The sequence below is a fragment of the Oryctolagus cuniculus genome, chromosome 21, assembly GCF_051225735.1.
Source record: "Oryctolagus cuniculus isolate XC-2025 breed Fujian yellow rabbit chromosome 21, ASM5122573v1, whole genome shotgun sequence".
Taxonomy (NCBI): domain Eukaryota; kingdom Metazoa; phylum Chordata; class Mammalia; order Lagomorpha; family Leporidae; genus Oryctolagus; species Oryctolagus cuniculus.
The window spans coordinates 9,446,300-9,461,862 of NC_142887.1; the positions used below are offsets into that span (position 1 = coordinate 9,446,300).

Consider the following 15,563-nt stretch of genomic DNA (forward strand, 5'->3'; position numbering starts at 1 on the left):
CCTCTTTCCTTCCCCTGTCTCTCTCCCCTACACCCCTAGTTGGGTCCCTGCACCCAGAGCTGTTGCCGATGGCCAGCATGGCCCCTGTGAGCAGCGCCTCCCTGAGGGCCAGGGCTTGGTCTGTCCGGCCCCTGGTGTGTCCCCAGCGCAGCGCCCAGCTCAGCACCCAGGGCCTGAGTGGCAGAGACGAGTGGGTGACGATGTGGGTTTTTTGGATGGGGAACTGAGGCGTGGAGAGCTGAGATTTGCTCGGAGACGCCGTTCTGTGGAGCACGGGGGTCCGGGCCCCGCCTGCGTGACCCAGGCCCTCAGCTGTGCTGGCCGCGTGCTGATGTGAGTGGCAGAGCCTCAAGGTGGGGGCCCCCGGGCAAGGGGAGGCCCAGGGCGCTGCTGCTGATCTGAGCCCGCAGCCCGCACAGCGCGGCTGTGGCTCCCGGCTCCCGATTTTCGTGCTTTCTGTGGGTTTGGGGCACTGGCAATGGGGGAGCCGGGAGCTGATGGCACTGCAGGCCCCAGATGGTGGGCGCAGGCCCCAGGACGCCTGTCGCGGCCCTGCTTTGTGTCGGGGGGGAGGGACTGGGGTGGCCCCGTGGCCTCTCTGCCCCGGCTCTCCTGCCCCTGGGTCTCGAGCCACCTCCCTCTGGACCCTGTCCCTCCCCAGGCTCATGTGTCCCTCACCTTCGGCCTCCTGGGCCTCTCTGCCCCTCCCTGCGATGCTGCCCCTCTCGGAGTGCCCGTGTCTTCCCCCGGAGAGCCCACTGCCCCGGCGCCGTGTGTGGACCCGTGATTGACCGTGTGGCTCTCACGGCGCCCGCGCAGCCCTGAGACCCTGGCTCTGCGCAGTGCAGGACCGGGACCATGGGCTCAGACCTGCTTTCCTGGCCTGAGGCTGAGGTGTTTCTGCGTGGCCATCTCCCCCAGCCACTGACGTGTAACACGGATGGGGTATGGGTGCACGTGGGGGCTGGGCGGGGGCAGCAGCCACAGGCCCCTCGGCGCTTCCAAGGTCCCAGCCTACATGTTGGGGGGCCAGAGGAGGCACGGCAGCAGGGTGTGGGTCACAGAGAAGCAGTAGCGGGGTGAACGCAGGGAGAGTGAGGGCAGGGACAGGGAGAGCCGGGGCGGCGGGAGCTGGCCCCTGCGCGGTGCTGACCCGCCCTCTGCTCTGCTCTGCTGCAGAAACCAGGCCATGCGGAAGAAGCTAATCCTGTACTTCAAAAGGAGGAACCACGCGCGGAAGCAATGGGTACGTCGGGGCTCCCAGGACTCGCTGCTCAGCCCCTCTGCGGCTGGGTCCCCGGGAGGTCCAGAGACAGAATGGAGGCCACGTTTGCCCCAGGCCAGCATGGCGCAGGCTGTCACGGCGAGGTCTGGGTGGGGGGCCCAGCATCTCCTTTCCAGTTGGAGCAGAGGAAAGCACGCGTGGTCTGAAGGCCTGGGGGCACGGGCCAGAGGACTGGCAGGGGCTTCGAGGGGGCATGGGGCTGTGAGCCAGGCGGCAGGGCCCCAGAGAGCTCCGTTTGTGGACCAGGAAGATGGAGAGCAGCCAGGAGGCCCGTTGGCCTGCGTCGGCGGGCGGAGCCTGCGTCCCAGCAGGAAATGGTGCCCGTGTCCTGTGTCTCAGCCCGCAGGTGTAGTGCGGTTGGGGAGCCGTGTGCATCATTCACTCGTGGGAGAAGGGGTGCCTTCCGCTGCCAGGGAAGCAGGAGCGGGCTCAGACAGGGAGGGGACAGTGGCCGGGGGGCGGGGCTCAGGCGTGGCTCGCTCAGGTCCTCCCGTCTCTGCTGTGCCCAGCCCGTGTGTGAGGACATGCATGGGATTCTGGGGCAGGTGTGTGTCCACTAGATCCAGAGATAGCCGCCCATCCTCACACCGGCCCCCAGGGCAGGGGCAGCTGCCCATCCGGGGGCCCTGCAGGGAACCCTGGCTGTGTTCAGCCCATCTCGGCCTCGGGTAGGCGCGGGCGAGGCCCGAGCCACCAGAGGTTTCTGTGGACAGATGTGGGCTTCTCTCGGGGGAGGCCCCGGCCCTTGCTTGGCTCTGCTAGGGGGACGGGGGCTCCGAGGTGGTCCTGCTTGGTGTGTCCTGAGCACGGACCTTGCTGGTACACAGTAGGCGATGGCTAAGTGCTGATTGCCCAGAAATGGGCACATTTGCTTGCAGTCACTAGGCACCTACTGTACGCCAGGCCCTTGCTGAGGCTCAGGCCCTGTCCACGCTGTGCAGTCATTGGGCGCCTGCTGTGTGTAGGACCGTTGCTGAGGCTCAGGCCCTGTCCACGCCGTGCAGTCATTGGGCGCCTGATGTGTACAAGGCCCTTGCTGAGGCTCAGGCCCTGTCCACGCCGTGCAGTCATTGGGCGCCTGCTGTGTGCCAGGCCCTTGCTGAGGCTCAGGCCCTGTCCACGCCGTGCAGTCATTGGGCGCCTGCTGTGTGCAGGACCGTTGCTGAGGCTCAGGCCCTGTCCACGCTGTGCAGTCATTGGGCGCCTGCTGTGTGCCAGGCCCTTGCTGAGGCTGCAAGGACTCGAACGTGCGCAGTAGGAGCTCACGGCTGGGTGCCCCCCGTGCTCCCTCTGAGCGTTTCTGTGCGGGTGGCCCTGTGAGTGGCCGTTCAGTCGAGGAAACTGAGGCACAGAGAGCTTATGTGACAGCCCAGGTCACTGCTGGGAAGTGGTGGGGTCAGGATCGGAACCCAGGCCCCCAGCCTCCCGAGCCCGTGCTCTGAGCTCGCGCAGAGGCCCTTCCCATCCGTGGGCTTGGGGCAGAGCGCGTGGTTGCTAAGGAGTGCAGGGCTGCTGTAGGGCAGCCGGGAGCACGGCACATGGGGCACAGCAGGGCGGGGCTAGGGCACATGAGGCGCAGGACAGGGCACATGGGGCACAGCAGGGCGGGGCTGGGGCACAGCAGGGCGGGGCTAGGGCACATGAGGCACAGGACAGGGCACATGGGGCACAGCAGGGTGGGGCTAGGGCACATGAGGCGCAGGACAGGGCACATGGGGCACAGCAGGGCGGGGCTGGGGCACAGCAGGGCGGGGCTAGGGCACATGAGGTGCAGGACAGGGCACATGGGGCACAGCAGGGCAGGGCACATGGGGCGTAGCAGGGCAGGGCTGGGGCGCAGCAGGGCGGGGCTGGGGCACAGCAGGGCAGGGCACATGGGGTACAGCAGGGCGGGGCTGGGGCGCAGCAGGGCAGGGCACATGGGGTACAGCAGGGCACATGGGGTGCAGCAGGACAGGGCACATGGGGCGCAGCAGGGCAGGGCTGGGGCGCAGCAGGGCGGGGCTGGGGTGCAGCAGGGCAGGGCACATGGGGCACAGCAGGGCGGGGCTGGGGCACAGCAGGGTGGGGCTGGGGCACAGCAGAGCAGGGCTGGGCAGGAGGTCCCTGCTGCAGAGAGGGGGCGTTGAGGGATGGGAAGCTTCCCACTGCGTGCCGGGGCCTCGCAGCTGGGCGGCAGCACCCGGGGCCCCCAGGTTGAGCAGATGATAGTGGTGACCAGAGGCCCTGGGGCTGGTGACGGGCTCGTGGAGTTAAGAAACACAGTTAAGAAATAGTCATTGAGGACCTGCCTTGTGCCTGGCAGGTGCTGCTGGGTGGGGGAGCCGGGCAGGGCCGGCTCTCAGGGTCAGGTGATGGGCAGGGCGGCAGGCCGAGGAGCAAGCAGGTGCAAAGGCCCTGTGGTTGGAGCCAGCTTGGGCCACAGGGGACAGTGTCACAGGCAAGGGGTAGAGATAGGGATCGGATCCCCGGAAACATTCACATTCGTGCTGGGGTCACAGAGGGGCACTTGGTTTCTTCTCAACAAACAAATGTGTTTTTAAAATTTTTATTTGTGACAAAGAGGGAGAGCTTCCACCTGCTGGTTCACTCCCCAGATGCCCGCAACAGCCGGGGCTGGGCCAGGCCTCCGTCCAGGTCTCCCACGTGGGTGCAGGCCCCGGTGCTGGAGCTTGAGCAGGAAGCTGGGCTGGAAGGGGAGGAGCTGGGACTTGGACCGGGCGCCGAGATGGGAGGGGGCATCCCCCGTGGTGACTTCACTGCCGCACCAGATGCCCGCCCCAGTCGGCGCCTTCTGGATGACTGACCTGAATTGAAGTCTGTCTTGTAAGACCTCCGGTTGTGGGGCTGGCCATGGTGTAGGAAGTAAAGCGGCCGCCTGCAGCACCGGCATCCCATATGGGCACTGGTTCGAGTCCTGGCTGCCCCTCTTCCAGTCCAGCTCTCTGCTGTGGCCTGGGAAGGCAGTGGAGGATGGCCCAAGTGCTTGGGCCCTGCACCTGCACGGGAGACCAGGAGGAAGCTCCTGGCTCCTGGCTTCAGATCAGCCCAGCTCCGGCCGTTGCGGCCATCTGGGCCGTGAACCAGCAGATGGAAGACCTCTCTCTCTGCCTCTGCCTCTCTATAACCCTGCCTTTCAAATAAATAAATCTTTAAAAAAAAAAATGAAAGACTTCCGGTCATGCAGAGCAGCTGAGAGGGTGAGGAGCACTTGGTGCCGCCTGCCTAGGATCCATCCAGCTCACGTGGGCTCGTGTGGGCTTGTGTGGCGGTGGGGACGCTGGCTGCAGAGGCCCCGCCTTCCAGCTAGTCCCCGTCCCTCCCTCCCCACCAGACAGGAAGGAGTTCCCGCCCCCCCCTTCCAGGGCTCCTCCTCACACGCGTCTTCTACTAGGGAGTCTCTTTTGCCGCGTCCCTGCTTGGGGCGGGGGGTCCTGGGCTGGAGGTCAAGGCTGCAGGGTGGGGGTGGGGGTGAGGCTTGAACATCCCAGATGGCTTGGAGGGGTCTGTTGTGGGGGGCAAGGCAGAGCGTCAGACTTGAAGGAGGGGCAGAGACCAGGACCGCTGAGAATCCTGGCGGCGGTGGGCTTTGCTGCCACATTGGGGGTGTGTGTGTGTATGTGTGTGTCCGTGGGTATGTGTACATGTGCACATGTGTAAGTGTCCGTGGGTGTGTGTGTGTGTGTCCATGGGAGTGTGTCTGTGTGTCTGTCCGTGGGTATGTGTGCGTGCATGTCCGTCCGTGGGTATGTGTGTTTGTGTGTGTCTGTTCGTGTGTGTGTGTGTGCATGTGTATGTCCATCTGTGGCTGTGTGTGTGTGTGCATGTGTGTGTCCATCCATGGGTATGTGTGTATGTATGTGTGTGTGTGTATGTGTATGTCCGTCTGTGGGTATGTGTGCGGGTTTGCATGTATGGGTGTGTGTGCGCATGTATGTGTGTGTCCATGGGTGTGTGTGTGTCCATGGGTGTTGTGTGTGTGCATGTATGTGTGTGCCCATGGGTGTGTGCATGCATGTGTGTGTCCATGGGTGTGCGTGTGCGTGTATGTGTGTGTGTCCATGGGTGTGTGTGCATGTATGTGTGTGTCCATGGGTGTGTGTGTATGTATGTGTGTGTGTCCGTGGATGTGTGTGTGCATGTGTGTGTGTCCATGGGTGTGTGTGTCCATGTATGTGTGTGTCCATGGGTGTGCGTGTGTGTGCATGTATGTGTGTGTCCATGGGTGTGTGTGCATGTATGTGTGTGTCCATGGGTGTGTGTGTGTATGTATGTGTGTGTGTCCATGGGTGTGTGTATGTATGTGTGTGTGTCCATGGGTTTGTGTCTGCATGTGTGTGTGTGTCCATAGGTGCGTGTGTGCATCCATGGGTGTGTGTGTGTATGTGTGTGTGTGTCCATGGGTGCGTGTGTCCATGTATGTGTGTGTCCATGGGTGTGCGTGTGTGTGCATGTATGTGTGTGTCCATGGGTGGGTGTGTGCGTGTATGTGTGTGTCCATGGGTATGTATGTGTGTGTCCATGGGTGCGTGTGTATGTATGTGTGTGTCCATGGGTGTGCGTGTGCGTGTGTGTGTGTGTCCATGGGTGCGTGTGTCCATGTATGTGTGTGTCCATGGGTGTGCGTGCGTGTGCATGTATGTGTGTGTCCATGGGTGTGTGTGCATGTATGTGTGTGTCCATGGGTGTGTGTGCATGTATGTGTGTGTCCATGGGTGGGTGTGTGCGTGTATGTGTGTGTCCATGGGTATGTATGTGTGTGTCCATGGGTGCGTGTGTATGTATGTGTGTGTCCATGGGTGTGCGTGTGCGTGTGTGTGTGTGTCCATGGGTGTGTGTGTGTGTGTGTGTGCACGTGTGTATGTGTATCTGTCGTCTGCCCACGGGGCCTCGGCGTGCGCGGGCCGGAGCCGTGCCGAGCGCCGTCCCCGCTTCCCGCGCTGGTGCAGGAGCAGAAGTTCTGCCAGCGCTATGACCAGCTCATGGAGGCCTGGGAGAAGAAGGTGGAGCGCATCGAGAACAACCCGCGGCGGCGGGCCAAGGAGAGCAAGGTGCGCGAGTACTACGAGAAGCAGTTCCCCGAGATCCGCAAGCAGCGCGAGCTGCAGGAGCGCATGCAGAGGTGAGCGCGCGCCCGGCCCCGCGCCCGCGCCCGCGGGGGCTCCGGTGCTGAGTGTGTCCTTCGGTCCCCAGCAGGGTGGGCCAGCGGGGCAGCGGGCTCTCCATGGCGGCCGCCCGCAGCGAGCACGAGGTTTCTGAGATCATCGACGGCCTCTCGGAGCAGGAGGTGAGTCCCCGGCCGCTGCAGTGCGGGAGCTCTGTGGGCTCACCCGGGACCAGGGTGTGCGGGGAAGCTGTCTCCAGGCCCGCAGGGTGGAGTGCAGAGAGGACGTGGGCTGGCAGGTCGAGCCCAGGGGCTCAGCTGTCCCGCCGGCCCCAGTGGTACAGCCGCAGGGGGGCCGGGGGCACACACGCACCTCGCTCCACCCCCAGCTCTTCCTCCTGGGAGCCAGCGGGCAGGGGTGCCCGAGAGAGCAGTCCCAGGCTCCACTCCTGGCGCCCAGAGCCTGGCGGGCTGGGGGCACCTGCAGAGGCCAGCGGAGGACACTGAGCCCCTCAGCGTCCCGGGAGGGGTGCGTCTCACGGGACCCTCGTCCCTCCCAGCTCGAGCATGGCCCCGTACCCCCCCGCCCCACACCTCCCCAGCCTCCCTTGGGCTCAGTCAAGGGTGGACCTTGGCCTGGGCCACTGGGCCCAGCGATGTCAAGAAACAGACTCCTGGGGAAGGGGCGGGCCTGAGCCTGCCCCCTCCTGGGTCTTGTGGGCCAGGCACCCAGGGTGGCGTTGGGCCACCCACGCCCAGCACCACGGCTACCACGGTCCCCCGGTGAGGACCCTGTCCAGCTGGCTCAGCTGCACACGGTTGGCTGTTTACATTGGGAGGGGTCCAGGTGAGAGAGAATTAAAGCCCACCTCCTTCCTCGTGCCAGGCACCTCCAAGCACTGTGGGGTGAGGGGTGGCCCTGCCCCGGCACTTCCGGTGGACGGTGCCGTTCCCCGTGCTGGTGCTGAGCCGGGGCGAGCGGCCAGTTTAGGTTGCAGGGGCCTGGCTCTGAAGCAGGCTTGCTGGTTATTTAAAATTTTTTTTTTTTCACTTTTGAACTTCCTGAGATGTGTTAAGTGGAACTGCGTCCAGGCAGCAGAGACCACGGCCCACAGCCGCCAGCCCTGGCCCTGCCCTTGGCCGCGTGTCCCGCTGATGCTGTGGCTTCGTGGGGTTCTGCAGGGGTGCCGGCGGGGCCTCCTTGGCACTGGCAGCAGGAGGAGGGCAGCGCCCCCCCGTGCATTCCAGGCTGATTGTCACACGCATGCCAGCGCACAGGCCCCCCTGCGGGTCCCAGCTGCGTGGAGGGAGCGGGGTGTGGGCTGCAGGAGGGTGGGGGCCCTGAGGTTCCCTGGAGAATGTGGAGGAGGGGCAGGGCAGGGGGAGACGCTGTCCTGGGCACTTCCGGTGTGCGAGCACGTGCCCAGTGTGGACAAGCCTGGGCGGCAGGCAGTGCCTGCGAGGGGAGGGCGGGGGCCCGTGGGGCCGTCTGCTGCGGCCGGGCCTGGGCTGCCGCTGTTCCTGCATCTCTTGGGGCAGCCCGGGAAGGTCAGAGGCCAGGCACTGGGGACTGCGGGCACGTGGTGAGCCCAGGGCCCTGGTGAGGCTCTGCGCCCGGCTGGGGTACTGGATGTGGAGTGAAGGAGTTGGGTGCGGGTGGCAGGTGGCCGACCTTGGCCGCACTGAGCCCTCCAGCGATGGGTGACTGCAGAAAGGGGGGTTGCGTGGCCGCGCAGAACCTCTCGTGGTTGTCATGACGTGCTCCGAGCCAGTGGCCATCACCCCTGCCGGCCGCAGGATGGGCCCGGTGGGCGCTATCAAAGGCCACGGTGGATCCAGATCCGGGGCTGGGCTGGGGTGCACGTGTTTGTACTGAGGCCCGCCCCCCCGCCCCCCCACCGGGCAGTGCACGGGCCAGGCCCCCACGTGTTTCCCGCCTGCTGGCTGGGTTTGCAGCCGTGGCCCCGCGCGCCCCCCTTGCGGCTGATGCTGCGTGAAGCTCGTCGCTCTCCCCTTTCCCTTTACCTCTGCTCTTTCCTGCCCGGCCCTCGACGGCTGTGCCCGCCACGCCGCCCCCGGCCCCCGGCCCCCGGCCCCCGGCCCCCGGCCCTGCCTGCTGCCCTCTCCGTGTCCCCGCAGAACCTGGAGAAGCAGATGCGCCAGCTGGCCGTGATCCCGCCGATGCTGTACGACGCCGACCAGCAGCGTATCAAGTTCATCAACATGAACGGGCTCATGGACGACCCCATGAAGGTGTACAAGGACCGCCAAGTCACCAACATGTGGAGCGAGCAGGAGAAGGACACCTTCCGGGAGAAGTGAGTCCTCCGCGGCCGGGGCGGAGGCGCGGGGGTCCGGAGTCGGGGTGCGGGCGCGGCCCGGGCCCTCGGCGGCTGCTGGCCGGCCTCTGCCGCCCTCTTCACGTGCCGTGCCTTCCGGGGCCCCGTTTCCAGATAAGGCGTGTGGGTGTGAGTCTCAGGCGGGCGCCGTTCAGCCCGGTGCAAAGTGCAAGGTGGCCCCCACGCGGGACAGGGCCGAGAGTGGCGGAGCAGGCGGCCCCCGCGGCGCCCGGTTTGCTTTTGACTTTGAAGGTGGCAGCTTGTGGAGTGGCCCCAAGCCCAGCCTTGCACCAGTGCCTTTGGGACCTTGTGCTTTTGTCCCTCTGTCCGTCCTGCCAGCCCGGAGAGCCACACAGCGTGCCCACGGTGGAAGGGAGGATGAGCTTTGGCGGGGCAGAAAACGGAACTGGATTTTCAAAAGCGAGGCTGCAGGGGCTGCTCCTGGCCGGGGTGCAGGGGACCGAGGAGCCCCGGTTTGGCGGGGGAGCGGTCCATAGTTACGGCCACCTGCAGGCTGGGAGACCTCCCCAGTGAGGACAGACGGTGGAAACCAGGGCAGGGACAGAGGCCGCAGTGTCAGGGCAGGCCAGGGCTGGTACTGGTCCCTGCCCGGGGCCCATCCAGCTCCAGCTGAGCACTGACACCCCTCCCCCCCGGGAAGGCTTCCCCCTAGAAGTGACTCCTGGTCCCGCAGCTTGCAGGGTCGGAGCCCAGGCAGGTCAGATGGGCTCGGCCCCAGCAAGGCTGGCGTGGCCGCCGAGCCGGTCCTGGGGGCAGGGGCAGTTTTTAGAGTGGCCTCTGATAGGATCTCCAAGGTGCACGGGGAGGGAGAGGCCTGGGCTCCCGAGCCCTGGCACGCCCAGCCCAGTGCCAGGGAGTGCAGCCTGGTGATGCTGCCCAGGGACCCCGATGGCCTTGTGAGGGACACACGTGCGCTCACGCCGTTCCCACCCAGAGAGGTGATGCGGTGGTCGGTGACCGGGCCACTGCGGCAGGCGGCAGGGAACTGGCTGGTGTGCCGAGTGTTTTAGTCTATGTCTTCTAGGGAGCTCTCTGCGGCTTCGGCTGTCCGGAGGCCTGGTGATTTGACACTCTGTTACCTTGGCAACCGCCAGTGGGGGGTGTTGCCTGGGCTGGGCCAGTGCAGTGTGGGTCCCGGGTGGCTGCAGCCTGGCTGCGTGTGCCGGCTGAAGAGCGTGGCTCCGGTTGGAGGTCTCAGGGCTGTTGGGAATCAGCCACATGTGCACCACTCAGTCCCCCCTCTGAGCCTCAGCATCCTCGCCTGTGAAATGGGCACAGCCACACGGCTGTCCCTTGGTATCCCAGAGGGAACACCCTCCGCCCGACACTCACATCTGCCGAGAGCTGCGGCTGCTCCGGTCCCTGTGCGGAGTGGCCCGGTGCAGGCTGAGGCCCCTGGTCTGAAATCTGGGGGCCAGCATGCTTTGGGTTTCCGGTTTTCTCCGACAGTGGAGTATTTGCACACGCGCAGGGTCCCCAGGGGGTGGACCCCTGCCCGGCATGAAATCCACATGTTTCACGGACGGGGTCCACGCGCAGCCCAGAGGCAGCTGGTTTTGTGTGGTGTTTTGTGACCCTGGGAAGGCAGGTGTGGCGTTTTCACGGCGATGAGGAAGCTTAGCGTTTGGGGAGCGTTGCGGATTTCGTGGATCCGGATCAGGGCTGCACGGCTGTGTTTTGTGTGACCCCCGGCCCTCCCACGCACTGCAGGTCCTGCCCAGATGACTGGCGTCGGCTCCAGCGCACCTGTTGAGGATGTGGCGTTAGGCTGAGGGCGGGGTGTGTGTGTGTGTGTGTGTGTGTGTGTTCGGGGCAGGCGCGGGTACTCCATGGAGTTGGTCTCCAGTGGATGCGGGCAGGGGCCCAGGTGAGCTGGGACCGATTCCCACATGTGGTTCTTGCTTGCTTTGGGGCCCATCCCTGCCTGGGGCTGGGGAGGAGCCGCTCGGGGTGGCCCCAGCTGGGCCAGCGCAGCCGCCCTGTGCTTGCTGCTTCCTCTGGGAAGAGAGGGAAAAGGCTGTTCCAGCGGCTCTGTGTCTGACCGGGGCAGGGCGGCGCCCGCGGGCCTCCTGCCCAGCCACCTGCAGCACAGGCAGGGCCCTTGACCCTGCGGCTCGTCCCCGAGGAAGGCCGGGAGGTGGAGGTCGTGGTGGTGGCGCGTTGTGGGGACGCCTGGGCCTGGGCCTCCGCCCGGCACCCCCAGGCCTGAGCAGGCCTTGACCCACATCCCCGCCCCTGCCTGCCGTCAGCCTGCTCCTCTGCCCTGACATTTCAGCCGCACCGCGTGGTTTCCCAGCGATTCTCCTGGCTTCGCAGGAAGCCCGTGGCCCGTCGCCAGCTCCCGCCACCCCTTCCGGCTGAGGGCCATCCCTGCCGCCCGCCTGGCTGGCCGGTTCCTCCTGGCTGCCCGCGGGCACTCTGCCTCTGCCCCAGCTCTCCGCGACCTCTTGGTGGGGGCCCGTGGGGGCCGGCCGAGGCTCAGCTTCCCAGACCCAGCTGGAGAGAGAAATAAAAGCAGATCTTAGAAGGGGGCCCGGCCGAGCTGCCGGCTGTGTCCTCATTTTTCCTGGAAGCCGCCCTCAGCAGGACAAACAAACTCATTTTCGAGACGCTCTCGCCAGTGACTCACCCCGGGGAACGCCCTCTCTCAGCCCCGGGTCCTCTCCCCCCACCCCGCCCGCCCGGCCCTTCCCACACCCCCTGGGCCTCACTGCTCCCCGCGGGGCGCTGCCCGGCCGGCCGGCTGGTGGAGATGGCCGGCGCCCAGCAGAGGAGCCCCCGCGGCCCGGCCTCACGCCCGCCCGTCTCATCCCGCAGGTTCATGCAGCATCCTAAGAACTTCGGCCTGATCGCCTCGTTCCTGGAGAGGAAGGTGAGCCGCCGGCCGCCGCCCTGTGCCGCCCAGGGTCCCTTTGACGCCCACGTCTGTGGCAGCCACTGGGGCTGGGGGTGGAGGCCCCCCCCCGCCCATGCCTCTGGCTGCCAGCCCTCCTCCCTCCCCTCTTGTCTGGGAGAAGATGTGCAGGCCCACAGGGGGCGCCTCGGCAGCCGAGCGTGGCGTGGACAGGCCTCCCGGGGCTCCTGCCGGCTGCTCCATGGTGGCCGCGTGTGTCCTTGAGAACCCGTGGATTCTGGCCATGGTGCTGTGCCTGGTGTCCCAGCCGGGGCCTTGCAGGCTGCAGTGGCAGCGCTGCCCGGGGCCTGGTGTCCTCTTGTCCTGCTGCCGGCCACTGTGTGTTTTACAGCGCTCCCAGTGCCGCGCCAGCCTTGAGGCCAAGCCGCCGCCCTCCGGACCCTGCCTTGCCCCGCGCCTGCCCCAGGAGAACTGACACAAAGCGTCCCCAGTGGGTGCTCACTGTCACTGGCAGATGGCTCCCTGGGCTGCAGGGAGCTGCATGTGCAGGGGACCATGGCACCCCGGCATCGTCGTGGGGAGGGACAGTGGCCTTCCTCGGGGTGGTGGGGCACACCCACTCCCGGCCCTGTCCACAGCAGTGACGTTGAAGGGTCACAGTTGTTCTCAGCGGCTCCCTTTGCTGAGTTGAGCCCCGAGCGTCTCTCGGTCCTGGAAACGGTCCCTGCTTGGCAGTGTGACAGCATCTGGCAGGTGGTGGCCCAGGCTCGGGTAGGACTCCCGTGCAGGCGCCAGGGGACCCGAGGTCTCTGTCCTGGGGAACGCGCCCTGGGGACCCGGGGGCCCAGGCTGAGACCCCCGCAGGGCTTCCAGAAGGTCTGGGCAGGAGGTGCCCTCCCTTGGGGACTGGTGGCAGTGAGCCCGGCTGGTGTCAGGGGAGCTGGCCGAACTGGCTGCTCTGACCTTGTCCATGGGGGCAGCTACCACGTGGGGTCAGCCTGTCCCAGGCAGCTGGGAAGAAGTCAGTCACCCACATGGAGCCACTTGCAGCTGTGGGCGTCTGATTGCCCGGTGGTGTGCCTAGCTGCCTTGTGGGCGCACTCGTGGGCAGCCTCGCCTGGGAGCCGCCTCTGCTCCAGGTGTGTCCAGGAGCCCTGCACCCAGCAGGCGTCACGGAAGCTGCTCCAAGGTGCTCTCGGCTCGGCACTGGCTCGGGCACCCAGCCAGGCTCCTCCACGTGGGTAGGGGCACCGGGCCTGGCTTTCCGCGGATGCCCCCTCCTGGCCCTGCTTGGGCGAGGAGGCAGCGGGCTTCCGACCCTGACCCACACGGGCAAGACCAGGGCAGGGGAGAGGGGAGAGGCGGGGGTGCCGCCACGCCGATGCGTGGAGCTGGGAAGGGGTGGTGCAGGGAGCCCCAGACCCAGGAGCGGGGAAGGCGGAGCCTGCCCGGCCGCGGTCACAGCGGGTGGCGCTGTTACGGCCTCACGTCCACCCCGGCACTGCTCCCCTGAGCTTCAGGGTCCTCTGAAGCCTGTGCCGTGAGCTGCCCCTCCCCGTGAGGTTGGGTGGCCGGCCCGGGGTCGCCGGCCTGCGGTCTGCTGCTGTGACGCCGCCCACTTGTGCGTCAGCCCCTCCTCCTGCTGCGTCCGCAGACGGTGGCCGAGTGCGTGCTGTATTACTACTTGACCAAGAAGAACGAGAACTACAAGAGCCTGGTGAGGCGGAGCTATCGGCGCCGGGGCAAGAGCCAGGTGAGAGGCGCGCGCCGTGGCGGGGCTGTCCTGGGTGTGCAGCCACGCCCACGTGCTGGCGTCCCTGGGCCCGTGGAGACCTCTCCCCACTCCAGTGGCGCAGAGCGGGCCGTGGCTGCTGCTGTTCTTGGCTTGGAAAATTCCAGGCTCCTGGCTGTGTGCGCCATGGTCCCCGCGGTCAGAAGGCCGCGTTCCCACACCTGCTTCCTGGGACCACCTGGGGTGGCCTGCGGGCTTCACATCTCGCACACTTGAGTAGTTTTGTGTGTTTATCTTTGCGGCTACAGAGAGAGAAAAATAGCCTGCCCTTTGACCCGCTGTCTCTGGGCTGTCGCTGCCCAGAGTGAGCCTGAGGGTGGTGTCCGTGGGAGCTGGAGTCGGCGAACCGCTGTTCGCAGGCCGCGTCTGGCCCATCGCCTGCTTTTGCGAATAAAGCTTTATTGGCACACAGCCACGCCACGCGTGGACATCCCCCTGGCGGCTTCTGTGCCGTCGCAGCCATTGGAACGGAAGCCGATGGTCGGCAACGCCCGCCGTGTTTGCTCTCTGGCACTTTATAGAACGGATTTTCTGATCTCTGAGCTAGAGGAGAAGACCCTCCGTGCACAGCAAGAGGGGCGGCCGGCTCCCCGGGGTCTCGGGTGGAGGTGGGCTGCGTTTGCTTCTCTGGGTGCTGGGGTCATGGCTGGGGAGAGGCGGGCGGGCTGGACCCTGTGGGGCCTTGGTGCTGCACTCCAGTCAGGGGGAGTATTTGTTCCCTGGGGCCATGGCCCGGGGGAGCCCAGGGGACAGGGCCGAAGGCCAGTGTGGCACGGCCGGATGGAAGGCCCCCCCCCCCCACCCGGGTTTTCCTCTGTGGGATGCCCGGCACTGCTGTCCTCCAGCCTCAGAGCTCAGGACCCCCAACCCCCAGGGTCAGCCCAGGGCCCTCTTGAGTGGCCGCCGTGTGCCCACCCTATAGAAGCAGAATTAGGAAGGCACGTCCGGGCCACCCTCGCTGCAACCTGGGTGCCGGCTGAAGTGCCGTTCCCCGTGGGTGGGGGGTGGCTCAGCAGCCGACCGGGTATGTGGACAGGGTCTTTCTGGCCAGCCTGGCCCCCAGGCTCCGTGGCACCGAGCTGTGCCGTTCCAGACCCAGCTGTGTTGTTCTAGAAATCCTAGGGTGTTGGAGTTTTCTGGCCCGAGAGGCAGAGTGGCTGCGTGCTGGGGTGGGGGGACTGGCGCGATGGCGGGGATCTGACTGTGGTGGAGTCGGCAGGCATTGGCTGGGCACGGCTGCTTCTCCCGGTGCCCCTTGTGCAGCCTCTGTAGGGAGCCTACCCGGGTGGCTGGCCTGGGGCTGCTGGAGACGGAAGGGCCCACGTGTCCTGACGGCGTGCCGGGAGCCACGTGTGCCATGTGTGGAACCCAGCAGGGGTCAGGTGACTGGGGACAGAGGCCAGGCCAGCGTTCCAAAGCACAGGAGGGTGTGCCCGCCTCCGAGTCTGAGACCTGCAGAGCTCCCTCTGGGGCGGGTGGGGGCTTCCGCGGCATCCCAGGAGGGGCGCCTGGAAGGGAGGGGAGCTGCCGTGTTGGAGCTCTGCCCCTCGGGCAGGCAGGGCGGGTGCCCCACCTCGCGCTGGGAGACAGGGCGTTCTCGGGCTCCTGCCTTCTCCCAGCAGCCAGGGCTGCCACAGGGGCGCCCAGTGGCCAGGCCCTGCCCTGCACGGAGGTTTCCACTGGGCCCCTAGAGCGACGCCAGTGCTGGGCTGAGCTGCACACAGCGGAGGAGCAGGGCATTCCCCAGCCGTGATGCTCCCGGGGGCGTGAGGAAGGCCAGGCAGGCTGGGCCCACTCCCTGGCCCCCGGGCCCCAGGGCCCCCGTGGGGATGGGTTCCCTCTGCCTGAGGCTTGTCCCTTTCTCCGACCCATGCTCTCTCGGTCCACCCCCAGCAGCCCGGGACTGGGCATAGCGTGCATTCATGGGCCTGCCCTGCCCCCGCCTCGCAGCTGCCCTGGGTCGGTGGCCCGTGCCCCCCTCTCCCGGCACCACCTCTGCGAGGCAGCGCCGAGGCAGTGGATGACAGGGTCACCTCAGGTGGGCTGCAGCCGCCAGGAGGGGCCTCTGGCTCCCTCCTCGTGGCCAGCCACCTGCCCGCTGGACGCTGGCTCAGCTCCCCAGGTGTTCATTTTCTGGGGAACAGGCCCGGTCCTCGCTGCCTCCCTGG

At 66.5% G+C, this 15,563-nt stretch overlaps 1 protein-coding gene across 39 annotated transcripts in view; it reads left to right on the forward strand.

The window, feature by feature from the left end:
* NCOR2 (nuclear receptor corepressor 2) overlaps window positions 1-15,563 on the forward strand; it is a 160,757-nt gene that overhangs the window by 88,736 nt on the left and 56,458 nt on the right. For 33 of the 39 annotated variants that reach the window (XM_070066061.2, XM_070066057.2, XM_070066071.2 and 30 more), the window contains 6 exons: window positions 1,180-1,246; window positions 6,235-6,407; window positions 6,479-6,572; window positions 8,529-8,707; window positions 11,567-11,621; window positions 13,258-13,356. In XM_070066061.2, the coding sequence (XP_069922162.2) occupies window positions 1,180-1,246; window positions 6,235-6,407; window positions 6,479-6,572; window positions 8,529-8,707; window positions 11,567-11,621; window positions 13,258-13,356 (667 nt within the window). The remainder of the gene's footprint in view (window positions 1-1,179; window positions 1,247-6,234; window positions 6,408-6,478; window positions 6,573-8,528; window positions 8,708-11,566; window positions 11,622-13,257; window positions 13,357-15,563) is intronic. The other 6 variants (XM_089323504.1, XM_070066065.2, XM_070066068.2 and 3 more) reach the window with 1 other exon arrangement.